The following is a 27,828-nucleotide window of genomic DNA, read 5'->3' as shown; positions in this document are numbered from 1 at the left end:
AGCCCGGGCCAGGCAAGCGCCTGTCTGCGGCGCTGCCCCCGTCCCAGAGACGCCGCAACCACACGTGCTGTTCTGGCGCGAATCTCCACCTCGGGTGGGCCGCGCTGCCTCCTCCGTCCCGGTGACGTCAGACTTTCCAGTCGCAGTCACAGCCACTCTCCAAAGGGTGAGTGAGGGCGTCACGGTGCAAAACGCCAACTCCACAGGATGTGGCTTCCCGGCTATTGATTAGATTCGTGCTGGCGTGGGGCCAAGAGACGCAAGCATGCCAGCCCCGGCCCCAGCCCGCACGGCTCAAGATCTGTGCTGGGAAAAGCGCTGTTTGTGGAGTCACGGCCAAGGCCTCCTGCACAGGAAACCAGCAGCTGTTTCTGCACATCCCCGCTCCACAACACCAACCGCACAATCATGGGCTTGACAGCTTGCTGCTCTACAATGGTCTGCTAATTAGCAGTCATGATTATTAAGTTCATGATGTGGAAAAGCAATGCTGTCTCCATATTTACTGCATGAAACGATTTGCTCGCCAGCCATTGCGTTTCAACATGCTACATCCCAGGAGTCGGCCCACTTGTACTGGACCCGGATCTTTATCAGGGAAATAATCACATTTACCAAAAATAACAAGGCAAAATGACCACAGAGCAGCTGAGACTTGAGTAACATGCTGCCACCGGAAAGCAAAGCAAGAGAAGAAACCACTTCAAGGTCCAGGAAACTGGGTTAAATATGAATGAGCTTGGCAGAATGTGGAGGTGTTAGTCAGCAAACCCGAGCAGGGACCAAGCGGCGGGCGGGCGGGCGGGCGGGCGGTGCCAGGGCTGCCAGGAGCGGGAAGGAGGGGGGCAGCGACTGGGCCCAGAGCAAAGGGCTCCCGGGGGGTTTCTGGTTCGCGGGGAACTCGGCAGCCAAGCGCGGTGGAGCAGGGTCCAGCAAGGGAGGAAGCATTGGAGCCAAGCCTCTGGCTGCGACCACGGGGGAGCACAGATGCCTGGGGTGGCTCGGCAGCTTCCTGGCCACGGAGCCACAGTGATGGAGGCGCCCGAGCAGTGGCAGGGCAGGGTTGTCCCTGCAGCCTGCCCACCCCGTGCCTCACACCTACCTTTCTGCTGCCAACGCCTTGGGGAGCTTGGCGCGGGGCACGGCTGCCCCTGCCCTGCCCTGCCCTGCCCTGCCCTGCCCGCACGCGGCACGGCGAGGCCTGGGTGCACTCCCCTGGGCAGAGCGGGCTCCCAGCGGGTGCAGGCTGGCAGGAGACGGGCTTACCTTGCTCTCCGTGGAGCAGCACTGCTCTCCCTGCCATCCTCCTCGGGCAGTGCCGTTGGGGATCTGGCTCAAGGGTTTTGCTTTCTCTCAGGAAAGCACCAGCCACAGGGCAGCAAACAGAAACAGGAATGACTGAGCTGCCAAAGCCACTGGTGCTGAAACAGAAACCCCCGCTCAGCTCGTGGCCCTGTGCCCATGCACCAGCCACTGCTCCAGGGCCTGCAGGAAGCCAGCCCGGGCCAGGGCCACGCGCCCTGCTTGCCACCGGCAGGGTCTCCTCCTACCTGGCCACCACCGCTGTGGCTGCGGGGCAGGGCCTCTGCATCCAACCTGCCTGGACCAAGGCCTCATTTGGGCTTGGGGTGTATGCGTGTGCATGTGCACGCGCATGCACGTGTGTGTAAGTGCATGTGCACATGTGCACGTGGGTGTGTGCACATGCATGTTTGCATGAGCGTGTGTGCACACCTGTGTTCCGGCCCCAAAGTCGAGGCAGCTCTGCTGTGCAGTGAGGCGGAGGGGGAGGCAGAGGGAGGTGCAGGACCCGTGTCCCGGCAAGGGCCAGTATTCGTCCTGTGCCAGGAGCAGGGCTGAGGGTTGGGCAGGTAAGTAGAGGGCCCCTCGGATGGCAAACCAGACAAGCCCCCGCTAGCTGGCAGAGCAAAACCTGAAGGTGCACTCGGGGCGCTCAGCTCCCAGCCCACAGTCCTGGCTCTGTCCGCATCTGCTCCAACGTGCTGGCTGCCACATGCCTCGCAGAGGTCTCCAGTACCAAAGCCCCGACGGCTCGGTGCTTTCAGGGCCTGCACTCTCCCGTGGGGAGCGGTTGTCCGCTAGCCTCCTCGGGGGAGCCTGAGAGCAGAGAGGCCAGCTGATGCTCCGGGGCCAGTCCTGTTGTACAGCCGCACCCCGAACTTAGCAGACCAGCTTGGGTACAGGGGACAGCGAGGATGGGGCGGTCTGGCATCCGCTGGAACCTCCTGGGCGATGATCAAAACTGGAATGGGCCTGGCAAGGAAAAGGAAGGAAAGGCTACCCTGCTCGCAGCAGAACGGCTGTGCACAGCGAGCGCTGGGACTATTTGTGGACAGGGAAACTCCTGGGTGCGACATTCACACTCCAGCACAATTTTAGCACCGCAGACATTTGTGGAGGACTTCTCCTGGGCTTGCCGCCTTAGCAGGCAGTGAAGCGCCAGCTGACAGGCGGCAGCAGTAGGGCCTGGGGATGCCCGAACATGACCGTGCCAGGCAGAAGGAGTCCATCGGGACACCCCACGGGGCTCTCGAGCAGGTGCAGGCCAGCTGGCGCCTTGCCCTGTGCTGTCCTGTCCAGGCAGCCCGTCTCTGCCGCGCTAGGAGCGATGCTGCAGTCTCAGCAGAATAGGCTGTCACGAGTGATGAAAAAACCGAGGCTGGCACGGCTATGGCACGGCTGGGGCAGGTGCGACCTATGGCTTTGGCCTGCATTTCTGCAGCTCCTTTTGGGGTTTTTTGTAGTCGGTTTCTAGAATGAATGACTTCTTTCCTAGGAAAAGACTACGAGCTGCGACCTGTGAGGCTGCTGCAGGTGTTCAACATGGGCGTGCACGGGCAGGTCGCCTGTGCCCCTCCCGAGCAGCGTCCTCACACAGAAGCAAGGGGCCCAGGACTGCCTGTGCAACGGCGAGGCGGAGCGCTAGAGCCAGCCGCTCCCTGAGACGCCCACCCCACCACGGGGGCGCGGGGCACCGCGCTGGTGGGCATGGGACCAAGCCACACCTCAGGACGCCCCACCCAGCGCTGCGCCAGCACCTCTGGGAGCTCCTCCAGCTGGCTCATTCGGGTGGGGGGGAGAGGCAGGCATGGACACGGCTGAGGGGAGGGACTGGAGCAAACCAGCCCTCAGCGCAGGCAGAGGCAGCGCAGCCAGCGCGGGGGCAGATGGTCAGACTGGCGGAGGCCCTGGCCACGGCGTGTCCCGTCTGGCTCCTAGCTGCAGGTCCTGCCCCGGGCAATGGGGCAGAGGAGGGCAGGAGGAGCGGCAGCACCTGGCTCCTCACCGCCACGGTTTGCCTTGCCGCTCTGGCACTGCCAGGCCGTGTGCGGACAGACACGTTTGGGGGCTGCTCTTGCTCATGTCTGCAGGGCGCGGCTGTGAGCCTGAGCCTGGAAGACTGAGTCACTTCCCGAAAGCCGACCCCAGAGGGGGCGTGGGGCGAGTTCGCTCTTCCCACGCCTAGTTCCCCTATTTCAGAGAACCGTTGTGTGGTGCCTCTGCCGGCCTCTCCTGCTGCTCCTGGCCTGGCCTGGCCTCCGGAGCTGCACCTCCTTTCCTAGACCAGTGTTAAGCCCGTGTGAGCCCTTTGCGTGGATGCGCTTTAAACGGCTGGAGTCCCCCGACAAGCACAGCACATTCAGTAAGAAACCGAATGAAGAGGAACCGTCACCTGTCTTCTTGTATGGCTTTAAGAGTAATCGCTGCGTGGGATTTGCATGTGGAGGCAGCGCCTGATGGAGTGAGTGGGTGCGTCTGGCTGACGTGGCTTTTCCAGAGTCAGGTGCAGGAGGTCGTCTCGAGCACGTGGCCGGCACAGAACGACAGAGAAGCAGGTGGACTCCTCCAGCCCAGCCCTGCTCAGGGCAGGATCATCACGGTCTGCCCCGTTCCAGCCAAGGGGCTGTCTGAACTGCTTGTACAAACCTCCACGTCAGAGATTCAGCACCTCTCCAGGTCACTTGTGCCAGTGCTGAACCCGAACCCCCTCGTAGGACGCTCCGACCAAACCTCCCCGGCAGCAGCCTGAGCCCATTACTTCTCCTGTCCTCTGTGGACACGCAGAGAAGTTGGTGGCCATTCTCTTTATAACAATTCTTGTATTGGAAGACTTCTCAAATTGCCTCTCAGGCTTTTCTCTAGACTAAATAACCCCCATTTCTTCCAGCCTCTGACAGTTTTAGTTGCTGTCCTCTGGGCCACTCCGATCTGAGGAGAAAGCCTCTGGCTGGGGGATATTTCTACTGCCACTCAGCCATTGAGGGCTGCTGCTTGCACTTGGCGAGACGCCGGACCTGGTAACAGGATTAAAGACAGCGCTGCTGGAGCGGTGCTTGTAGTCGCTTGATTCAAACACACCCGTGCTGGTATCACCAGCGCTGGGAATGCAGTAACTATGCCCCCCGATTCCTTGGACTGTTGTACTGGGGACACTGGCACCAGTACAGCTCCAATCACAGTGCAACTAGCCCACTGAATACCAGTGAAAGTCATTGCAAAATAGTGCAAAGGAGGAAGTCATAGCTCTGTGCCAGTCAGTCCCAGACAGAAACTGAGCAGCGTCTGCCACGCAGCAGCAGCAAAGCTTGCTCGGAGCCCTTTTTCAGTGCCCCAGCCAAGCTGCATGCCCGCTCTCCACCCTGCCCACAGGCAGCAGTTGAGGCTGCGTGCAACAACAAGTTGGTGTGTTGGATGCAGAAGTTGAGCACAGCTGCCAGCACAGCCTATGTGACAGTCTTGCTTTCTCTGGCACGGAAGGGCAGGAGGACTCTGCCTCAGGGTGGAGTTTGGAGCCATTCTGTCCCCTGCCTGTGACTGGGCAAAGTGCAGCAAGCAGAAAAGTCCACCCCACAGGCAGGACAGGACCTCCAACTGCAGCAGCTAGAAAACCCCAGGACCTCCTGTGGGGTCACAGAAACTGAGAATGATTTGGCCCCTGTGCACAGGTCCACAGGACTCTTGTACTTGTGCTGTGGCCCAAACGGCAGCTGCTCCAAGGTCTTTGTCCCCCCCGTCCTGCCCCGTGGCCTTGACACCAAGCCCAAAAGTCGTGCAGAGCTCTGGAAGTGTCACTGCAGTGCTGGGCACACGAACTACCTGGAGACACTAACAGCTAATGGGGAAAAACATGCTTCACGTGACAGTTATTTGTACTGTATGTGCAAATAAAACCATGTGTGAGTGCAGTCTCCCAGTGGCAGGAAACCTCAGTTCAGCCACAAAGCTGCTGTACCATCTCCTGCAGGTCATTTCCTCCCCCAGTCTCCCTTTCTGTGAGATGGGGATAATGGCATTTCATGACCCCATGGGAGAAGGTCCAGTAGTGCTGGACCAGTTCTGAGTGCTGCCATCCAAAGAGATGTATTGATTTAGAGCAGCAAAAACACACAAATCAACCAAAAAAGACGTGCATTTACAATTTTCACATGCTGGGAAGTCCTAATTCACTCGCTAGAACACAGCCTGAAAACCACTCTCTTCCTTGCTTTATGTTCAGCATGTGAAACCAACCCAGCCCAGGATACAAAACCACTTTCATTTTTTTCTGCAGGGGCAGAACTCGTTGCCAGCTCCAAACCCGCTGCTCAGGGAAGGCTGAGGGAGACAGGGCACTTCCTCCCACCCCCAAGGCTTTCTGGCAACAGCCTGACAGATCTCTGAAGCACAGAAATGAGCTGAAATGCTTGTTGGTATCATGTCCTATGGCAGCACACAGGCTGTACTCACCCCGTGGTGGATGTACAGAATACTTCACACATAATTAAAGCTATCGAGTGAAAGGACAGCGTCTACCTGGGAATTCTGGTCAAGACCTTTAATGTGCCCCTCACCATGTTAACAACGAGCAGTGACATTCATTCCCTTCCAGGCGGCTGGCTGAGTAGCGATGCCTGCACAAATGTAGACATCTGAGTACGTGCACCTCACTGGGAAGTGCCCTCCTGAGTCTGTGCCCCCCCTTACCATCACAGCAGAGATGTAGCTGGGGCACTGGCAACCTTGCCTGAGGTTTGTTGAGGATACCAAAGGACGAGGTTCTCCCAGAGAAGAGTTAAACAGTGACAGCAAGCATGTTCTTTGAGCTGGCTTGCCCTTTCTGTTTACAGAGGGAGTAGGAACAGGATTTCTGAGCAATGTGAGCTGGCTCGAGATAACAAATACAAAGAGTTTGCTGCAGCTCATGAACTATTTTGTATCACTGTCCCCATGGTAAAGTCCTTCCCGTGGAATGTACAGTGCAATTTACAGTGATACCATGGCACTGACGGAGGTCACAGTTCAAGCTGAAGCTCTGGGAATCATTATGTAGCAGGGGGCATATGCCATCTCAGTTACAAGTGTCATTTCCAGGGTACGCAAAGCTGGTGGAACACATGGAGCTGAGGAAGCTTGGACCCCACTCTGGGCCAGCTTCCTGCACATGTGTCCTTTAAAGATGTTTGGTTAAAGAAGTAACTCCACGGCCTTCAGCAGAGTGACTGTGGAGTGACCCCACCACCTCCATGATCAGAACCCGGCTCACTGCTATCATTGCTTGAGGATAGAGAGCACCAGCCACTGCGTCAGAGCATGAGAGGATACTTCTATGGGCTTCTTTCCCATGCTGGGTCAGCCACAATCCCCCTGCGTCCACTGAAAATCAGCTAATCAGAGGGCATTTGGATATATCAGTGAAAGGTAGCCACCTCCTACTTTAACTGCATATTCTTGTAGCTCTTTTGCACATGAAACCACTTTCCAGCCACCTCTGAATCTGGGCTGCAGTGTCCATGGTTCCCATGCAAACATACAGGGCCAGAATAGTCTTGCAGTAGCTAGACTGAACAGGAGCTTGTAGCCCATGCAGCTGCTACTTGTAGGGTCAGGATCAGGCCTGGCAGACTCTTGCTCAGTCTCTGTTGTGTTGCCATTATTCCCTGGGAGGGTTATGAACTAACTGCCTCCAAGAGCCCAAGTCAGCAGGTCACCAGCTTTTGAGCAGATGTGGACATGGCAGCCCACAAAAGCATTTGCCCCACAGTTTATTCCCAAGGGCAAACTTGGCTGTTACCTTGCTATGCTTGTCTAGACTACCTTCATATAGCAATTGCCTTCCTGGGCAAGGGCTTGGGCAAGTTTCACCATTTTCTGGTCCATGCTGCTGCTCTTGCTCAGGAGCTCCATTTGAGCTCTTTTAACCAGAGGTGCCATTGTGGACGGCTCCAGGTGAAGGCAGCCAAAATCTGGACAGAAGCCATCCACAAAAAGGCCACCTAGTGTGAACTCTCCTGAGCTCTGGAGTTCCAGGGGCTCTGCAGTTTGATTTCTTTCTAAGGGTGACGTAGGTACATTTCTGTTGTTCAGTGATTCTTCTTCTGTGTTAACTGCACAGCTGCAGCTCACGCTCACAGCGCTCTGGAACGTCTCTCTACTTTCTCCTGCATTTCCTCGCTTCCTTAAATGGCCGTGTTTGAGGCACCTAGGAGCGGGACACGTGTTATTGCTGCTTTCTGGCACCTCTTCACCCGTAGAGTCAGCAGGACCACTTTCTGTCTCCTCTGTGCTTGTCCCTGTGCTTTTGCAGCCATGGCAGCTGGAATCCAAAGAATGTAAGAACGTTTTTTCTTCCACGCTGTCTTCATGTTCGCCGTGTGGAGAAGATTCACTGGAACTGATCATCCAAGGGCTGCTCCTGCTGTCTTGTACAAGATCCTCTCTGGAATTCAGACCAGCGGCAAAGCTCACAGTAACATCTGAGTCAATACTGTGTGAGGTATGATGTGTGCCCTCCTCTCTCCCCAGGTCAGAGTCACAAACCATGATTCCTGGAAGTGTTTCTTTGAGGTTGCTGTGCAAAAGGCTAGTAAAGGGTTTATAAGGTGGTTCAAACATTGCCTTGCTGTCATTGTCACAGCTGGCATTACTATGCTTGGCAGTGATGTCAGAAAGCTGGTAACTAGAGGGATTAGATCTAGGGGAGGAGGAAATCACATCTGTTTTGCTTGGAACATTTTGGCTTGTGAATTGTTTGTACTTTTCTGTTGCTGGCAGGAAAGGCAAAGGCCTGTCTTCTGTGTGAGCCTGAGGACATGGGAAGTCCATGTTTTCTGAACAGGTGTTGTCAAAATTAGGCTTGTGGCTGGTGTCACATCTTTGGTCACCAAGGATGTGATGATGGGCTGCCTCTTCCATGAACAATGATGAGTTCCTGGCTTCCACCCTTGGAACCAGGTGATCACTGGCCAGGGAGTGGGCCAGGAAGCTGTCGAAGCTCTTGTACGCTGGGTTATACAGCTCTGTGTGCTGGGCCAGGAGGCTGCTGAAGCTCTTGTAGGCTGGGTTATATGGCTCTGTGTCTGGAGCTAGGAGGCTGCTGAAGCTCTTGTAGGCTGGGTTACATGGCTCCGTGCCCAAGGCCAGGAGGCTGCTGAAGCTCTTGTAGGCTGGGTTATATGGCTCTGTGTCTGGAGCCAGGAGGCTGCTGAAGCTCTTGTAGGCTGGGTCACATGGCTCTGTGCCTGGGGCCAGGAGGCTGCTGAAGCTCTTGTAGGCTGAGTCACATGGCTCTGTGCCTGGGGCCAGGAGGCTGCTGAAGCTCTTGTAGGCTGGGTCACATGGCTCTGTGCCCGGGGCCAGGAGGCTGCTGAAGCTCTTGTAGGCTGGGTCACACGGCTCCATGCCCGGGGCCAGGAGGCTGCTGAAGCTCTTGTAGGCTGAGTCACACGGCTCCGTGCCCGGGGCCAGGAGGCTGCTGAAGCTCTTGTAGGCTGGGTCACACGGCTCTGTGCCAGGGGCCAGGAGGCTGCTGAAGCTCTTGTAGGCTGGGTCACACGGCTCCGTGCCCGGGGCCAGGAGGCTGCTGAAGCTCTTGTAGGCTGGCTCCATGGTTGTGGCCAAGAGGCTGCCAAAGCTCTTGTAGGCTGGATTACACTGCTCCGTGTCTGCAGCCAGAAGGCTGCCAAAGCTCTTGTAGGCTGGATTACACTGCTCCGTGTCTGCAGACAGAAGGCTGCTAAAGCTCTTGTAGGCTGTGTCACATGGTTCTGTGGCTGTGGCCAGGAGGCTGCTGAAACTCTTGTAGGCTGGGCTACATGGCTCCACGGTTGTTGCCAAGAGGCTGCCAAAGCTCTTGTAGCCCATGGTACATGGCTCTGTGGTCGTGGCCAGGAGGCTGCTGAAGCTCTTGTAGGCTGGGCCTTGTGTGTTCTCAGGGACAGGGACAGTTGGCAATGTTTGATTTGAGACCAACAAGTGGTGCCAGGGGTCAGAACTGCCAGGACTGTGGCTTTGATGCAGCCCGTCAGGAGGACTCTTTGCCCGGGGAGAAGCCGTGTCTGTGCTAGAGCTCTGATAACCAGATTCACAGGAGTCTTCTGACCGCATGGACATGTGGCTCACTGCACTGCCATTGTACTCGTCCTGTGGGATTGCAGTGGAAGAGGAGAAACCACAGAAAGGGTCACAGGACAGCTGGTCACCGACCTCACTATTGTCTGTAGTTTGTTGTGATGAATTATCTAATTTGCTATTCTCAAAGGTTGGAAGCTCCACTATGCTAAAGTCTGGGACTTGGGTATCATGCATATTGGTCCCGCAAACGTCAATAAACATATTTTCCAACATACTGTCATGTACAATGTGCCCTGTGAAACTGTTGGCACTGCCTTCCCATGACTGGGATATCAGTTTCTGATCTTCATCTTCCTCTGGGATCTCTGTCTTGGTGCCTGTTGAGCACTCAGAGATTTCAAGAGACTCTTCAACCACAGTGGTCTCAGGAGTTAAAACAGCATTGTTTCCTTTTGGGAACCATTCTTCAGGCTTCGTTAGACAGATGCAGGATTTCTCAGTATTCCTGATATTGTCTGTTCCCTTCAAGCTTTGTTGTGAAGGACCTCGAGTCAGACACTTCTTACAACTTGTGCTTTGGGTGAAGAAAAGGAAAATGCAATTACTATTTATGTAACAGTAGAACATGTTATGTTGTGAGGCAGAGACAATTTCTTGATCGTACTTACAAGTGACTCTGTTTCATGTCAGGGAAAGGTGCCTTAATTTCATCAATGCTGCGCACTGTCTTCAAGACTGAAAACTAATACAGACACAACAGACTTAGTCTCCATACTCCTCTGCACCACAGTCAATATCAGACTGTGCTACATCTTCTGTTCTTTAAACAAACAGGAAACAGTGTTTCTGTAACACACTTTGATCTCATACCTGAGCCCCCTTGACTTTCTTTACGACCAAATGGCTCTTGGCCGGATTCGGGATTTGATCCCACCATTCCTTCTTAATTCTGCAAAGCAAGAACCAGAGTTTGCTCTTAGTTGCCTTCACCTTTGGTCCCACCCACGCACACCACAGAAATCCTGCCTGACTTGCTCTTTCCCCAAGCTGTTTGCGTGTTCCAGCAGCAGGAAATACTTGTTCTACGTAATCCAGGAGTGACTGTTTGCCAGCAAACCAGTGTAAACATGTTGGCTTGTTTCAATGTTTAACTGGTCCCTGCAACCACAGTTGCACATTATTTGCTATGGCGAGAAAACAGGTAAATCCATATTCTTCATAAATAAAGTGTAATTAATGCTACAGATGAATAGAGATTAACGCTATTGATAAACTAATAAAGCTGGTGCCCCCAGACAAAAAATAGTCTTCTGACATGGAGAATACTTTCAAAGATAAGAAGATTCTCTCTGATAATGCCTTGACTTTATATTGCCTGCCTTTGCTGTTTTTAGTGTCTACAGACCAAATCTTGAGGGTTTTGCAGAGGATTTATCCTGGGCATGGACAAGGAAGCCTGAGAGTGCAGATATTGCCCTTTAAAATCACATAAAATCAGGTTCTGATGAAGCAGGCTGTAGCCCACAAAAGCTCATGCCTCTCTGAACAGGGTAGTCTATAGGGTGCCTCTTTGCCCTGCTTTCTGCCTCACTTCAGACTACTGTGGTGAATGGCCTCTCTCACAGTCATGTCAGCCTTTCATGCAGGATTTCAGGTTGTTTTGAATACTCTTATAAGCTTCAAAAGGTCCCCATGAAGCTCAGCTCACCACACAACAGCAGAGGTAGGTGAGTGTAGAGGGGCCATGTAAAGTGATTACAGGAGTGCAGAGCTCCTATCCCAGGCTCTGTCCGGCTCCTTTTGACCTCTCAGTATTCCAGTTTTCCCTTCTGTAAAAGGAGGTAATATTCTTACCAGAATATAGCTTTTTACTGAGACCACACTCATGTACCCTGTTCAAATCAGACCAACAGTACATATTCATTACTAGTTCTGAAAGGTCACATTAAGTTTACTTCATGTTTGTGAAAAGCTTCCTTGTCGATCCTCAGGTAGCAGGTGCTTCTTTATTATAAAGTGTTGGGGTACTATGCTACTGTGCATGCCATTTTTCTGCATATCTGTGCAAGCTGTGGTTCTGCAAACCTGCGTGCAGAATGATACATACTTGGAGAAACAGAAGTAGCACATTAAAATCAGAGCCATGATCAGTGAGCAGGATATGGGAACAACTAGCTGCAGATAGTCTTCTAAAGTTATCCCATTATCTGTAAAATAAACACATTTACACACACATTACATATATGAAAATATATAAGCACAGCTGATAAGAATCAAGGACAGTATTCTTTTATACACCCTAACATAATGCCATCTTGAAACAAAGCCCACATGCAGGCATTGAATGCATGAGGATTTATGGCCATGGCACTCAGGGTTTTCTTGAAGGCAATGAGTCAATGTGAGCTAGGTCATCTTTCTTCTCAGTCTGTGCCACTTTTGGTCTACATCCATAATGCTGGACCATAAACACTGACAGTGATCTTTGCGTTAGCAGCCCCCGGGGCTTACTGGTTATGTTGTGCTGAGTTACGCAGAAGGATTGAATGCAGTGGGATGCATACCATGCAGTTTGTAACTCCTGCGGTACCTTTCTGCTGGGTTCTGCTGTCACTACTACTCACCACTCTGAAATTCAGCAGTGTTGCTCCATTCACTCCAAGTTTCTGTGTAGTCTGGATATTTACATCGTATGCTTACAACATAGTTGAACCCTCGCTTTAGCCGGGTTGCCAAGATTTCAAAACTTGTCGTTTGGTAGGTAATACTGTCTACAGTTGCCTGGAAAACAGCAAGGAAACACACTTTGCTGGAGAACGTGGAATAATATGTGTTTAGTTTCCAACAGTGCCAAGCAGGATATCAAGTTTTGTGAGTGTAGAACATTGATTTTACTGCTGTAACCGTCTTACTACTATGTGCTGGTGAACCAGAGACTGAGATACACTTGAAGAGAAATACAATTACTTGCTTTACAATTTCAAGTGAGTTAAAGCTATTGACACACACACACACACATTTTATTTGAATGATTTAAACAAAGCAAACTGAATCTGATTCATTCTGAAACCTAAGCCAATTACTGTTGAACTTCAGTACTCTAGGCATGTCATTAAAACCCTGAATTTAGTGAAACATCAATTCAGGGGTATTCAGGTCTTGCACTGGGCCAGTCTGCAATGCTACAGTGTCTTGGCACCTCTCTGAAGTCACCACTCTGGGCTACATCTTAACTTTCATTTTAAACAAATAGGAGCTCTGGCTGTTCTGCTTTGTGGGGAAAATGCCAAAAGCAAAACTCAAATGCAACTCTGCAACATCTTCCTGAGGCTGCAGAGAGCCTGGGAAGGAGCTGGGAGGGGCAGAACTGACCTATGCACCTTTGAGAGTGGTGCCTGATGGTGCTTATTTAAACAGCACTATTATTAACTATTCCAGTACTGACATGGGGAAGGGCCGGGGCGCACAGATCTGTGCAGTTGTGACGGAGGCAAACTCCCAGGCCCGGTCACAGTGCCAGCCTGACCACCTGTCTTTGGGCAAGCTGCCCACCTTACTCGCCTGCCATGCCTTTTTGCTAAATAATTGGGATGTTAATTAGGCGGGTGGCTGCCCTTCGAGCACCCTGATGTCAAAGAGTGGCACACACACAACTCCAACCTTCCCTTATCGTGTCCCATGCCTCGCAGAAGACATCTGTGAGTTATGTTATGTGCTGGCTTGAGGCTGGGCCCAACTCAGCACATTGTTAGGCCCCCTCATGCTGCCCTGTTTGGGGCCTCACACATACCACCCCACTCTCACTGGGGCCTCTACCACTCCACCCACTCTTACCAGGTCTCTTGCATTCATGCCCTTTACCGGGCCACATTCTCCCTGCCCTGCTCCATTGAGTGACCATGTAGGCCATCAGGCTTGTCTCTGAACTCCTTGGCCAGCCCTGGCGCAGCCTTTTGGGCTTCTCCCACAACCCTCATCTACGTGGTGGCCGGGCAATTTACCAAACACTGGACTAACTCCACCCCTGGCCCCTCTGGGTAACATGCTCCACTAGTCTCCAGAGTCTTCCACCCTTTCAGGCTCAGGTGCCTCCTGATAGGCGCACCTGGCCCCACTACCCACTCTGGGCTCAGGTGTCCCTCCCTGGGCATGCCTGGCTCTACTCCCCTCCAGTGTTCATAACCCATTGGGTGGTGGGGCTGCAGTCTTAAGGTGCTCCTACTTACCTTGCACCAGGGAGGTAACTGGCTCCACATTTCTGGGGGACTGTCCTTCCACGGCCAGTCCCACCAGGCCTCCCTTCCCTGGCAGGGTGCAGTTTTCAGTCATGCCCAGGACTAGGAGCCTCCTGCCATCCTCCTAGCTCCTGCCCTTACCTCCAAGATGTTCCATGAGCAGCAGCTCAGACGGGTGTTGTTGCTCCATTGGCTGCTGGGAGCAAACTGCTGCCACCGCCCTGACAGCCAGGACTGTAAAATGGCCACCAGGTCAGGGCTGGTCTGCACCTGGTGGATGCCTGCTCTCCTCATTAAAGTGGCATACACCAAAAGTGCTCTGTCACCCACCTTCCCCCTTAAAATGGTTCCTAGGGGAGGCTTTCCCTGCTGCTCACAAAGCAGGCTCCCTCACTGCCTGCAACAGTCCTCAAGTGGCGAGCACCTTGCTGGTGCTCCGCCACAGCAATCTTTCTCTGTGAGGCTGCCTTTTGGTGCCACCAGGAGCTACTGCTCAGGAGATGCCAATATTATTACTTGTCCCTAGCCCAGGAGCCACTGGCTACACGTCTGAGCCCCACCGAAGACACAGAGCCCAGGGCAGAGTCAAGCCTCATCATGCCCACACAGCCAGAGCAAGCCTATGACGACCTTCACTCCCATCTGCTCTGAGTGGCTTCTTGCTTTGACAGTTTGCACAGACATGGCTTATCCTCCATGCAGTGCTCAGATGAGAGCCACCCCGTTTAGTCCCCCATTTGAGCTCCCACTGATATCACCGAGGCAAGGGTTACCATTGTATATTACTGCCCTTCTGAGGGAAAATGATGGGACAGCACTCACCCATCCCCTGCTGGATTCAAGCACAAGAGACAGAAAGCAAAGAAACAGGAAGCTCCTACCTCTTCTGGATGTTGTTTTATCCAAAATTTAACTTCGTAAGACACCGATGCTCCATAGATCATGTCTTCTTTACTATAGCTGCTCTCCCAACTCAGGTTGAAGTTATTGTTCTTGCACTGCTGTACCTCAAGCAGTTTTGGGGCTCTTGGTTTAACTGCATTGTTAAAGAAAAAAGTTGGGGAGAGCACTGTAAAGTGGGAACCTTGACTCAGGAGAGTGGGCAGAAGAAGGGGTATTCTTCACAGACCACCCTGTACACATGACCTGGGCCATGCATTCACACACTTAGCACAGGGCTTAAATGCTGATGAGATGCGCAGGGGCCACAAATCCTGGGCAGGGTCCTCTGTGTTCCTCTCAGAAATGTGAAGTAGGATATTCCACTTCACCCCAAAATGTCATGTCCATGTAACAGCTAAATTATACGTACACTTCTCTGAGAGGATGAAAAGATGCTGAATGGGTAATGCAGTATTTCCACTTTTGTAGCTTTATTTTTACAGCTGGGGGGTGGGAGGGTGGGAGAGGGCTTGTAGACAAACTCTGTAGCCCTACAGAATTTCTATAAATTTTCCTATTGGACCTCTTTCTTTTCAAAATGTTATGGATGTTAATTAATTTAGTTGTTTACTCACATACAGATTGTAAAATGAACTGTTTTATTTAGGGATTCTTCAAATATCAGGTTGTTTAGGGATTTTGATGTGTTCAGTCGACGACATTTTGTTTGTAGTGGACTGAATTTTGCTAACATGATGAGCATTAGCTGTTTAAATATGAGATACTTTATTTTACTTTGTATTCCAGAGAAGATGATATTTGTTCTGGTCAGTGTGATTCATGAAGACCCAGAAGATTTTTTTTAGTTTCTGTCAAAGACTGCTAATAAGAATTTGAAAGATATTTTTCTAGAGTTTTCTTGTCACAGAAATGAAGACAAATATAGATATCTGGCAACAGCAGGGACACAAGTCAGTTGAGTGGAAACACTGGAGAAATGTTGGTGAGGTGGCTGGTTGGGGAATGTGAAGTATGGAAGGGCAACCAAAATAGTCAGGAGCACTGAGCAATTGCCATACCAGGAAAGACTAAAAAGGCTGGGACTCTTCACTTGGAAAAAGAGGAGGCTGAGCAGGGTATGATAGAAGTCTATGAAATCATGAAGGCAATGGACCAAATGAACAGGGAACTGCTGTTCTCTGAGTCCCAGATTCCTGGAACTAGGGGACACCTGCTGAAATTAGTAGGTGACACATTTAAAACTAACAAGAGAGAATACTTTATTTTTTACACAGTGCATAGTTCACGTGTGGAATTTATTGCCAGAGGAGGTGGTGGAGAGAGCGAGCAGAACCAGGCTCAGAAAGGGACTGGGCAAATTCGTGGATGACAGACGTAGTAATGGCTCCTGGACAGAACGGTTGGAGATGTTTCCTCTGGCACCTCTAACCCAATAAATGTTTGATGCCAGGGAGGGTACTGAATAGGGACTAGCTCACTCTACAGATCCCTGGTTTGATGCTCTCCCTGTATAGCGTCCAATATTGTCACAGATGGAGAGAGGAGGCTGGTCTTAGAGGTACCATTGGTCTAACGCAGGATGGCACTTCTAATGTTCTTACATTCTTATGAATGGAATATACCCATGATAAACTTAAAAAAAGCAGTGTCTCACCAACTAATGCAGGCTGAATAGTGTCGTTCCACACCAGCATCTTGTTAAACTCCAGTTCTAAATTGTATCTTGAGCCGTATACAAAATACTCAGGCAGAATTGTACAAGTGCAATTGGAGGTGGAGCTCCTGCTGCCATCTTCTTCATTCTTAGGGAAACACTCCTGTTTTCTGAAAAATGGGCAGGAAATGATAAAATCTTTATATCGCATTCAGCACTGCAAACATGCAAGCCATGTTCAGTATCATTGGCTAAGGCTCCCTGGGTGAAGGAACCTGAAAGATAAGGAAGCTGAATGCTTTTCAGAACACACTGAGTGAGAAACACTCAGCTCCCTGCCCCTCCCAGCAAAATCCAAATGCAGAAATGTACAGACTGGTCATTAGGGGAAGGATGAGCACAGGAAGTGCATTTCCCTCGCTCTTCTGTGTCGGGGACAGCATGCATGTGGTGACAGGCTTTTAGGTAGGTCACTCAACCTGCTTGAAGCAAGGTCACTTGGGTGCCTCCAGGGAGAAATTGGATGGTGAGGAACAGCCTGGAAATGGTGCTTTACTTGGGGAAGTGGCACTCTGTACAAGAGGACCAGGGATGCTGCATGTGTAGGAGCAAGGATTGGGTCCTGGGAACACTGGCTGTATGCACTGGAGAGCCAATGGGATCCAGGGTTGGGGTAGGGGACAATCTACTCCCCCAGGGCTGCAGCCTGGCATCTTAGTCCAGTCATTTGCAGGTGTGTGTGCGTCAGGTGGAGGTTGGGGAATGTCCAACACAGGCAGGTTGATTCTGCGGTGTCCCCAGTGCCTTGTGCCCATGGAGAACAGGGCAGAGTGGCTCCTGGTGACAGCACATGTAATGTTTCAGCAACAGTCACAGATCAGTCCATCAATACTCACAGAGATGTAGAATCTTGATTCTGGTAGTAAAGGAGAAATACCTCGGAGCAGTCCACTCGGGCGTGCACCCCCCACTGACAAACCAGCTCTTTGGCATAGTCGGTGAAGCACTTGAATCCCTCTATGACTCCTGTTGCTGTAACTAGGAAAACAACAAAACACCGAGTAGTGGGAGCACTCAGGGAATAAATGAACATTAACAAAGTCTGGTACCCAGTAATATAAAATCCTTCTTTGTAAAAAGAATAATTTGAAGGGCATGAAAGTGGCTCTCCTTTTTTCTGGTTAAATGGAAAGAGATTCCACAAAGCTTAGACCTCTTGAATCTCTAGATCCCCTGAGACCCAAAGAAAAGGCAGTGCAACAGAAATATTTGTCAGAGGCTTCCAAATGACTCACAGCTCACTTAATTTCAGGCCCTTAAACTTTGCCACTGGGAAGTTTGTTACAAGATTAGCCTAATGTTATCAAAGGTTGATCATAGTATAACAAACTCATAAACATTAGCAATGGACAAGATCGATCAGGTCAGAATGCAGATAATTTCCTGTGAGTCAAAACAAAGTTACTGCCTACAGGAAGCCTTCTAGTATTTTGTGCAGTCTTTTAAACATCCCAACCACAGGGTCTTTCGTTGCTCCCTCTGACTTTGAACCCGCAGGCAGTGGGGGAGTCCCTGTTCCCCCGAGCACTACCAGGAGTGACTAGAAATAACAGTCACAAGCTGGCAGAGGGGAGATTCAGACTAGACATCAGGAGGCGCTACTTCATGGTCAGGGCGGCTACGATCTGGAACCAACTTCCAAGAGAAGTGGTGCTGGCTCCGACCCTGGGGGTCTTTAAAAGGAGGCTGGATGAACACCTCGCCAGGGTCGTTTGACCCAGTACTCTTTCCTGCCATGGCAGGGGGTCAGACTTGATGATCTGCTCAGGACACTTCCGACCCGACCAACTATGAAACTTCCCTAGCAAGAAGTTTCCCTGGACAATATTTTTCTTAATTTAATTCCATTTTCCTTAGTTATGCCCCTTATAAGTACTGATTATTTTATTGTGCTAGTGCTCAAAGCTCTTGACTGGACCCGTGCTGTTAGGTGTTGAAAACACATAGCAGGACATGGTTCTTGCTCCAAAGAGATTAACAGTCTACCGTGAACCGAGATGCCTTATGTGAATGGAACACAGAAAACATGGAGGTGTTGGGAGGACAAGCGTGTCAATGAGATTGTGTAACCCTGAAGACTAACAGGATGTATGACCTGAAGTTTGAAAATGTGACAAACAAGTCAGTAAATGCCACCCCCTTGTATTTCCTCAGGTAACTCATCACTCTCCTTGGTGCTTGGCCTTTTTGATATTTCTAGGCACTTCCTGCATCCTTCCAGTCATCTTTTATGTGCGCTATATCAATATAACTTCCCGGGCTTGCTCTGAGTACCTGTCCCTTCCAGACCCCTGATGGCTGTTACTGATGCTCTCTAAACTTTGCCCACTTTTCAGAAGTGTTTCTGGTAATGAGGCTCCTAGGACAGTGCCTGCTGGAACTATTCCAGCTGTATTCTCACAAGGGTTTGAGAGAGAGGCGATTTCTCCTGCAAGCAGGACATGATGCATTTGCAGCCCAAAACTTTACTGACCCTTTTCTTGCTGCTACATCACATCGCAAAATGAGGATGAATCTGTCACCCTCTCTCACCTTTTAGGGCTCTTTCAGCCACCCCTCCCTTGCACTGGGTTCTGGATTGTGTCTCAGAGATTAGTTTCAATCTTCCAAGATGAATTTAATTTCTTGATGACCTTCCCATGCTTCTAATCTCTCTAGGCCCCTCTGTATTATTTTGCTGCCATAACTAGTAATCCCATTTCTTCCTTATTTAGTATAATCTGCAGATTTCATGAACATGCTTGTCATTTGTAACAAAGATGCTAAAGCCTCTAACCCTGAACTCTGTAGTACTTCACTGGAAACATGACCCAGCTAGGTGCTCTGTTGTTTCTTACTATTGGTGGTGTATGTTCTTAAATATTCATTAAAATCCGCATATCTGTCATTTTCACTTCCTCTCCTAAAAGTGCAGTCCTTCAAGTGTTAATTATTAATGCAGTCTTTAATCACTTGAGTAATTCTACTTAGTTTAGTAGGAATCACTCGTTTGAACAGAACTACTCAAATGAGTGAGGATTACAATATCCAGAACCGCTTTTTAAATTCAGTACAGATAGTAACTTAATTAGTAATCTAACTTGTCTGGCAAAGTTAATTCTCTATAAACCCCAGAACTGCTTGCTGTCCATGGCCCCGTTCTCTAAGTGCCTAATGAATGTTTTGTTTCATTGCACTGGGGTGGAAGTTGTCTTATGATAAATGATCGCTAGACTCTTTCTCCTCCTTTTCTGAACATCGGTGTCACACTCATGTCCCTGTTGTCTTCAGTTATTTCTGCACTGTCGATGATTCTCCACAAACAACTATATTAGAAATATAGAAATGTCCTTCCTGTCCCTAAAGTGGTATTATTCATTTGTATAGGTTTAGATTTTAAAAATACTCTTTAACTACTCCTTACCCTCTTGATAATTTACAGGCTCTTCTTTCATTTTTATTATCTAAATTGTTTTGTTTATCCTCTAAAAGGAAGTGAATCCTTCTTTTAAAATTCTATCTCAACTGTATTTTTATTCTCATGTTTTACCCTCATTAACTTAATTCTCCACTTATGTTAAATGGGCTTATTTCCACTATTGAGCTGTAAAAAGGCTTTCCTATTCTCTTAAAATGCTTTGCCTAACAGCATTAATTAATTCATTTGGTCTTTTGCCATACCTGCTGTTTCCCTATAACTCGTAACATACTGTCCATATTCTTTTCTTGTTACCTTCCCCCTTTTCCATCTTTTGTTCATTTTTTTTAAAACCTCAGATCTTTTAAAATTTCCTTTTGAAACCACATACAGTACAAAGTTTACTTTCAGTTCATATAATTGAAAAAGGGAACTGAGATACTGAACTTCTTTTTTCATCCTCAACTAGAAAAAATATAATGAAGAAGCTTGAAACGTGAAGGTAATTCTAAAGAAAAAATCTGTAAAAACTAAACATTGAAGAAGGGCGGGAAAACCAAGATACAAAAAAAAGAAAAAAAAAAGAAAAATCTCAGATTATTCTAGTTACATGGCACAGAGAATATGCACTTCTGGGGTTTGATCATGCTTTTCAGTTCAATGGCAAAACCCCCACTGATATCTTTGGCAGGTGGTCTGGCCCCATGGATATCACAGAAATTAGCTAATGACATTTTTGTACCACAGAAAGGTATTTTTAAATCATGGATTTTTGGAGCTACCAAAAAACTGTACTGAAAGCAAAACCTGGCACCGACTTTAAAGAGAATAAAGGTGTGCTCCTGACAACGATCTGCTCTTCAGTCCAACTCCAATCCCCAGTGAAATAACAGAACAGATATCTAGAAGAAGAACACTTGCACCGCTAGGGCCAATTCACCTCCTCTTAGGTCAGCTGGACCTTTGTGGAAGCAGACAGGATCTTAGGTGGGTAATCACCAAGCAGGGAGCAGCGCTAAGGGTTTAGGACACGTCTTGTACTTGGGGTTAGGTTATCCTTCCTCAAGCAACGCCAGCTGGGCTGGGCAGCACCGAAAACATGTTCCAAGAGATATTTCCCCCAAACAGAAGCTGTGAGAAAGATCACAACCGCCCAGTTTGGAGCCTCAGACATAATCTGAAGCCGTTGTGCTGGGCAGGGGCTGTTGGCTCCCTCTCCTCCTGGTCAGTACATCTGCCTCTAAACTTGTGCTGCCGATGGCAGGCTGCATTGTCACACGCTGAGCCATCCTTGTCTGGAGAGAACTCTCTGGGAGTTTAATGCCATCTCTCTCCGGAGCAGATCTCCTCGGGCTAGCAGGGGACAATGTTGGGGAGACTCAGACTACAGCAATGCGAGCACCATACATAACACACGCGACGGATGAGATCAGAAAGCCAGTTGCAATAACAGGGGAACTAAAACAGTGGCCACTCAAACCTCTATTTCTGCCCTAAGTTCCTGAGTTTGTTCTTTGCATACTGAAAATTTTAGAAGAAAAATACACAAGACCTGGGAATCTATTCTAACATATAAATGTTCCTAATATGTGCAATCAGGCATTTTATTAAGACTTTGATTTTTTAATTATTATGCCACTGATCTGTGGTGATAATACGCTTGCTAATTCTTTGTACTCACTTTTAAATACCATTGATAGATAAATTACTTTAAAATGCATTAAGTGACAATACTGGCAAACATACCATTATATGCTGCACATGACAAGAAAAGGGTCCAAACTGCAGTATTCAAGTTTTTAGTCATCATTACCACTGGTCAGATCCTGTTCTGAAGGAGGATCAGCTCTGGGACCCTGCCAAAAGAAAACAATAAAAGTTAGTTAAGTTTAAAAACTGGTCAAAGGGAACTATTCTTTCTACCTTTACCCTGGTGTTAGCTTTTAGCACGCCCAGAGTGTTCCTTGTCTTCTGCCGTTTTGTATGAAAGGCAGCAAAATAGGATGACAAACATAATGCTCAAGAGTTTTGTTTTGTTTTTTTCTGCAAAAGTTTTTGCCACAGAGTTGTAGGAGAGATTTCTACAGAGGGCTGGCTCTTTTCAGGTACTAAAAATGAGGCAGTGTTTGAAACCAAGGTGTCAAAAGAGAGTGTTCTGAAATAAGCCAGTGCACTGAGGATGAACAAGTCTCCAGGGCCACATGGTTCAAGCCAGAGTCCTGAAAGGATTTAAGACTATAAATGGCAGATCTACTTACAAAAACATGCAAATCCACTACTAACTCAGAGACCTGCAAGCAAGCAATCATCACACTAGTCTATAAAAAAGGGTCAGGACTGATCCCAGGAATTATAGCCCACTGAGCCTGGCTTCAGTATCAGGCAATTGATTGAAACAACGATTAAGTATAGCATTATTAAACACCTAATCGTGATTTGACAGGTACAAAACAGCCCCATTTCTGAAAAGGAAAACATGCCTTCTTAATATGTTATAATTCTACAGGGTTATAAATTAAATAGTAGGTGACACCATTTATTGGGACTTTCAAAAAGCCTTTTACAAATCCTTCAAGACGTTGCTCAGGATTTAAGTCTGTGGAGTGGAAGGTCTTGTTCTGGATTAGAAATGGTGAGGGCTTGTTTTCATCTGAGTATGAGCACAGTCATGAGGAATCATGTTAACTAACACAGTGTTGACCATGACTTTGCAGTTGGTAGACAGAGGGACAAGTCGTGTTCAACATCATGTTAGTTGCTTGAGACTAAATCCTTGTCCTTTCGATCAGATGCATTTGGCACAGACAGGATACTGAACTTGAAGGCTGATTGAATATTGTGCTTTTTATGTTCTTATATTTTCTATTTGTGCGCTGCAGCTGCCCTGCTGACAACTGCGAAAGCCATAGTTGTCAGGTTATTTCTGTTCCCAGTCTCCTGCTTTCTTTTGCATGACATGTTTGCGGGAAGAGAATTTCTTTGAATAAATCATTTGGTGGGGGAGGTTTACTTTGCAAGGGTTCTTTGAGTTAGAAGTCAGGAAGACAAGGGAATCATTTTTGCCGCTGATAGTTCAGTATCCTCTCTTGTTCACGTCACTGCCAAAGTAGAATAAACTGGGGTTGAGTTTCATCAACAACACAAGACAAGAGCAAGCTGGCTGAGAGAGCCACAATTCTGCTTTAGCAGAAACTCATTAAATGATTGCCATAGTTAAGAAATAATTTTCCTGTATATTTTAGAAGTGTGCCAGTATGCGTGTGTGTACATGTGTATCTAGCTTCAAAGGTGAGGCTGGCTGCAGCCAGCATCTGCCAAGCACTGGCTTTATCAAGTGCTGGGAAGGTTTGCAAATGCAATTAGTGCTTTGTTTGCTGTCAGTTTCAGGGAGTTCAGCACGTGGGACATTCTGGATCCTTTGCAGGTAAGTAAGGTCCCTAGTCCCACAGAAGGAAAAAACAGTCTCTTTCTCCCTGTAAAGAAAACCACAGCTTTGGCACTCATTACATCTAGACTCGTTACAATAAGGACTGTTACTTATTTTGGCATAAAGTTGCACCCCACTATAAGATAGGTTGCACTGTGCTCCTCTTCTCCTTCGCCATGTTGTTCAGCTGTTCAAAAATCACAATTTTTTATAATACTTTTTCCACTTGTTTCATAAGCAATAAAAAAGTAAAGGTCTTTGCTCAGACTTTAAACAAGATTATCTTTCTTCAGAATAAACATGGGAAATTTTAATGTTAAAGGTTAAAGTTTCAGAGAGTATGAGTGACTGAAAAATAGGCTAGAATGGAAACTGTTATATGGTCCTAACTATAGCAGCTATTGTCTATCTGACTACAAAGGGCATGCATTTCTATCTATATGACATGGGAACTGTAAGTCTGGAATAGAATGATCAACGTGTGGGAAGAAGCAAAACATGAGTGAATGCAGAGTAACAGAAAATGACAAAAGGACACATGTGCCTTTGGATTTGAATGGAATTTTCTGTAGCTGAAAAGTAAGACAAACTGTTCCAAGATATGAATTCCTCTTTCTCTCCTCCTTTTACCGGCATTCTCAAGACAGGAAATGGCTGATTTCCAGTTCACTGCTGAGTAATAGTGTCTCATGATCAGTGTTCCAAGAAACTCTAAACAGATTTGGCAAAGAATCTTGTATTGCAAACATATGTATGAGTTGGCAGGCCCCAAAGCAAAAATATCTCCCTCACAAGAAAGAGGTCTATGCTTTGATGAAAAGGGTTGCAGTCTGCTACTCGAATAAAACGGCAATATATTTTCTCCCTTTAACTTTTAATAGAAGCAGTAGGTTATGACATTAAGCTCATGGGTTAAGAAAAGTTTATCTAAATCTCAAAACTGTCCCACATCCTCTGACATTTTTTTCACAGAGCCAGCTTATAAGAAGATAACTATACAAATTGTATTTTTAAAATGCTTTACAAACACTAACCCTCTCCCCCCACAGAGTGAACACAAATATTTTGGTTTATATGTAGTAGAAATAAAGCACAAAGGCTGAGTGACTTTCCCAAGACAGTGGAGGAAAGCCAGGGCTGGGAGTAGCAGTCAGAGATTCTTGGGTCTAGGTTTAGTGCTTAGACCACTGAAAAAGTGGTGATGTGATGGCAGACATTTTTCTTAATATTAAGTGAATCAAATTAGAATCCTGGCATGTAAGTGAATTAGGTGAACAAATTTATATCCAACGTACATGCGCTGCTACACATAACAACTAACTGCAAATGCAAATGATTAATAATGGTTATTTTCACACAAAAGTGCCCAATTTTCATTTGCCATGTAATGTAATGCATGTAAACGGCACCTAACTTGTTTAAAAACTGAGCCTTACAATTTTAAAGAACAACTTGTCTCATCCTTTAGCCTGTTGTAACTTAAAGCCTAAAATCAAATGACAGTACAGAAAAACAATTATAGTAGAGCCAAACCTCGCTTATCATCCATTGAGCAGTTGAATAAAATCCTCGTAGCCAATTCATTTGATATACAAATATGAAAAACCCACAGGAAATAGATTTGGTGCACTGCTTTATTATTATTGTTATTTTTAAATGATTTTTCTGCTAAATGCCTGTACAAAGAGGGGACCCAGAGAAGATCTGTAACTCACAGGGAGATTCTGGTGTTCGTGTCTGGATGGGAAGGGTGTTACATGGCAAACGATTGCACAATACAGACATAAGTCAGTGGGTGCAGGCCTCTTGGAAGAAGTGAGTTTTTGGAGGAATTTGCGTTACGTGACGGAGGGAGTTTTGTGCATTGGGATGAGAAGTGGAAAGTAGAGGAAGATGTATCTTTAGGACTGGGAACCAGTGGAACTGATCACACCAGCCAAGTGAAGGGTGGGATGTAACGAGTGAGTGTGTGCGTGAGAACAAAGGGGAGACCGCCATTCCCTCTCATTTACTATCTCTACGAAACATGAAATGATAACGCAGACTCTCAACCCCCCACCTCCCACCTTGTGGCATCCAAAACCAAGCACATCTGTATCCCTTAAGCTCTTTTCTCCTCTCCCCTTGTTTTGTCACCTGATTAATTCCCCCCTCGCACTGTCTCTGTTTGCTGTGACTGCCAGGAGGCTGCACCGCTGCACTTAGGTGCAGGATCAGGGCCTCGATTGTAGGCTGCCCAGGGCAGAGGGGTGTCTTTTCTCATTCTGTAAAGGGCAATCCACATCGGTGGTACACTGCAAATAACAATAGTTCCCTCCTCCTCATGTTAAGCCTGATATTGAGAGGAAGGAAGAAGACATTTTACTTCAGACTGGCTGATCACATGCTCTTTGCAAGTGAATCATTCCTGTCTGCTCCTGCAATGCCACCTCTGTATGGATTCCTTTGAATTGCACGGCCCATTCACGCAACGCAACGCAACGCAACACAACACAACACAACACAACACTTTACACCCTGATTGTTAAGTATCCTTCAGCAAGACTGCAAAAAAAAAAGAAAAAAAAGACGTGTATGTCTCAGACACAGGAAAATACCCACATGGATATATAGATGTATATTTAATAAATTGGGCACAGATGCTTCCTATCAAAAGTGGTTCAGAAAAATACAAACAAGTTGTTTTATTGTTGTTGACTGAATTAAGATGGCAAATAGGATCGGGTCTGTGCACTCCAGGATGAACCTTTGCAAACAAGAAGAAAAGCCCCAGGTGCGATGACACAGCCATGTAAGTGAGGGAGGCAATGGGGACAGCAGCCCCTGCCTCTTGCGGGGTTGGGGAGCGCAAAAACAGCTGCTGCTACAGCTGACGTTGCCATTGCCATCAGCAGCACAGCACCCGCTGCTGCCCCATTTTGCCTCTGCTACAATGCGTCATTTATGCCTAACGTACATACAGAACCAACGGGTATAAACTATCCGGCTTCCTTTGTCTGCCAGCAATAAGGGATTTTCTTGCATAACCTAGTCTGGAAGAACCTGCAGGTGCTTATCTTTGCTTTTTATCTGTACTTTACTCAATTGAGAAATGACTTCAGGGGCATAGGTAAGAGTTACAGGGATTTAGGATACCAGAGCCTATTGTAACACGTAGCACAGCAGGACCATATTATGCCACAGAATTTATGAGCGCTTTCTGTAATGTTACCATGTTTCCATGAATTATCCTTTATTTCCATCCCTCCTATACTCCTACATGTGCGTGCTCCTGGTTCTGATTCAGTCTCCAGCAAAAATGCTGAATTTAGTTTTGTGGTATCTTGGTAAAACAGTATATACCACTTGTACACAATCCCAAGTCTTCCAAGGTCCCAGGCCAAAATGACCAGAACAGCATTGTCCTCTTGCTGCTACTGGCTCGGGTTTTTTGTGGACTCAGAACAGGCATTGGTTTACTTTTTAAGTTTTCTTCCAAATCATAAACACTAAGATATAATTCTGTTTTAAGAGTAAAATCCTGAGGCTGTGGAGATCGGTTCTGCATGCTGGAGCGAATTCAGTGCCAAATGGCATGATTGTGGAATATACTGTGAACTGGCTAACCCGGCCTCAGACATGAGTACAAACAGGGGGACTAACAGCTTGTGCATGCATTGCGGGGGAGTTCCTGTGGTGGTAGGTTTTTTTCTGTGAATTTTATGACAAATCATGGAACAGAAATATTTCAACAGGCTTCCCTGAATTAAATAGTCCTAGGGAAAAAATGGATTTCTGCCAATGGCAAATGTTGGTCTGACATATGAAATCTAGCCTCTCAACTTTCTTCCTAAATAGCTTAATTCCAGTAGGAGTTGGAGTTAAAGCTGAACTGCTCTAACATGAGAGAGGTTTTCAGCAGTAACTCTGCAAGTACCTTCCCCAGCAGTCATCTACAACTACTCAACCACATTTACACCCTTCACATTCCAATGGATCTCCGGTTCTCAGATGTGACAAGGACTATTAAAACTTTCCAGGAAAGACAAGGGAAAGTTCAGTAAGAATAACTGGAATTTCACTTGTGCCTTCCTGGGCTATTTCTATCCAGTAACAAGTGAGCGTAACGCCGAACAGTTCCAGCTACGGCAAAACAAAATATTCTTTCCTCCAACTAACATTACGAAGCCAGACATTCAGTAAAAATATGTTCAGTAAAGATGAGTGCATATATATATGTCAACCTTGTAGAAGATGCGGTTCACAAAAAACTCTCCCTAGTAAGTAGTGAGACAAGCATAAAACATCCTTCAGCTAAATTTAAGATACAAGAGACAGACAGCCACAGATAGAAATTGTGGGGGGGATGGTACCCCTCTGGTATAACTTGCCTGATCCAAATCGCATTTTCAGAGCTGGAGGATGAATCTCATCATCAGGTAACTTTGTCCCAACCAGAGAGTGGGAAGATCTGTTCTGTTCTTCACTTTCACAGCAGGCATTGTAAGAACTCCTTTCTTTCAATGGGTAAACATTAGTGCATATTTCCTTATCACATGCATTCATTAACAGAGTAAATTTGCATGCTCAGCCCACTCATTTACCTTCGGCAAACAAACACCTTCTTCTACATTGTACAGTCCTGCCTGACAGGGTTCCCAGAAGCGACACTACTAAGTGAGCAGAAGGAAATAATTTGTGACTAAATGGAAACACCCACAGAGCATGCAACTTCCTTCTCTTCATTCTCCTCCCCACACTGGGCTTAGCTATTGCCAGTGCAAGCACTGTTTCCTATCTTTCCCTTCATGAACACAGCAGC

The 27,828-nt window shown here is 47.8% G+C and overlaps 1 protein-coding gene across 3 annotated transcripts; it reads right to left on the bottom strand.

Moving 5' to 3' along the window:
• Positions 1-5,821: 5,821 nt before the first annotated feature.
• Positions 5,822-27,798, bottom strand: IL4R (interleukin 4 receptor). 3 transcript variants are annotated; one of them, XM_014597374.3, is made up of 11 exons: positions 27,611-27,798; positions 27,398-27,523; positions 21,347-21,456; positions 17,040-17,181; positions 16,144-16,313; positions 14,468-14,622; positions 11,976-12,132; positions 11,459-11,558; positions 10,222-10,300; positions 10,020-10,093; positions 5,822-9,925 (listed from the first exon to the last, which is right to left on the bottom strand). In XM_014597374.3, exons 3-11 carry the CDS (start codon positions 21,408-21,410, stop codon positions 7,087-7,089), a joined length of 3,780 nt encoding a protein of 1,259 aa, XP_014452860.2. In that variant the 5' UTR covers positions 21,411-21,456; positions 27,398-27,523; positions 27,611-27,798; the 3' UTR covers positions 5,822-7,086. The 3 variants fall into 3 exon arrangements, with proteins under 3 accessions (XP_014452860.2, XP_019350901.2, XP_014452861.2); XM_019495356.2 differs by having other exon boundaries at positions 27,398-27,798; XM_014597375.3 differs by lacking the exon at positions 27,398-27,523.
• Between the last annotated feature and the right edge of the window lie 30 nt (positions 27,799-27,828).

The sequence above is a fragment of the Alligator mississippiensis genome, chromosome 13 (genome assembly GCF_030867095.1).
Source record: "Alligator mississippiensis isolate rAllMis1 chromosome 13, rAllMis1, whole genome shotgun sequence".
In the NCBI taxonomy this organism is placed as follows: Eukaryota; Metazoa; Chordata; order Crocodylia; family Alligatoridae; genus Alligator; species Alligator mississippiensis.
The sequence above is the reverse complement of the archived record's forward strand: the minus strand, read 5'-3'. Positions and strand labels throughout refer to the sequence as shown.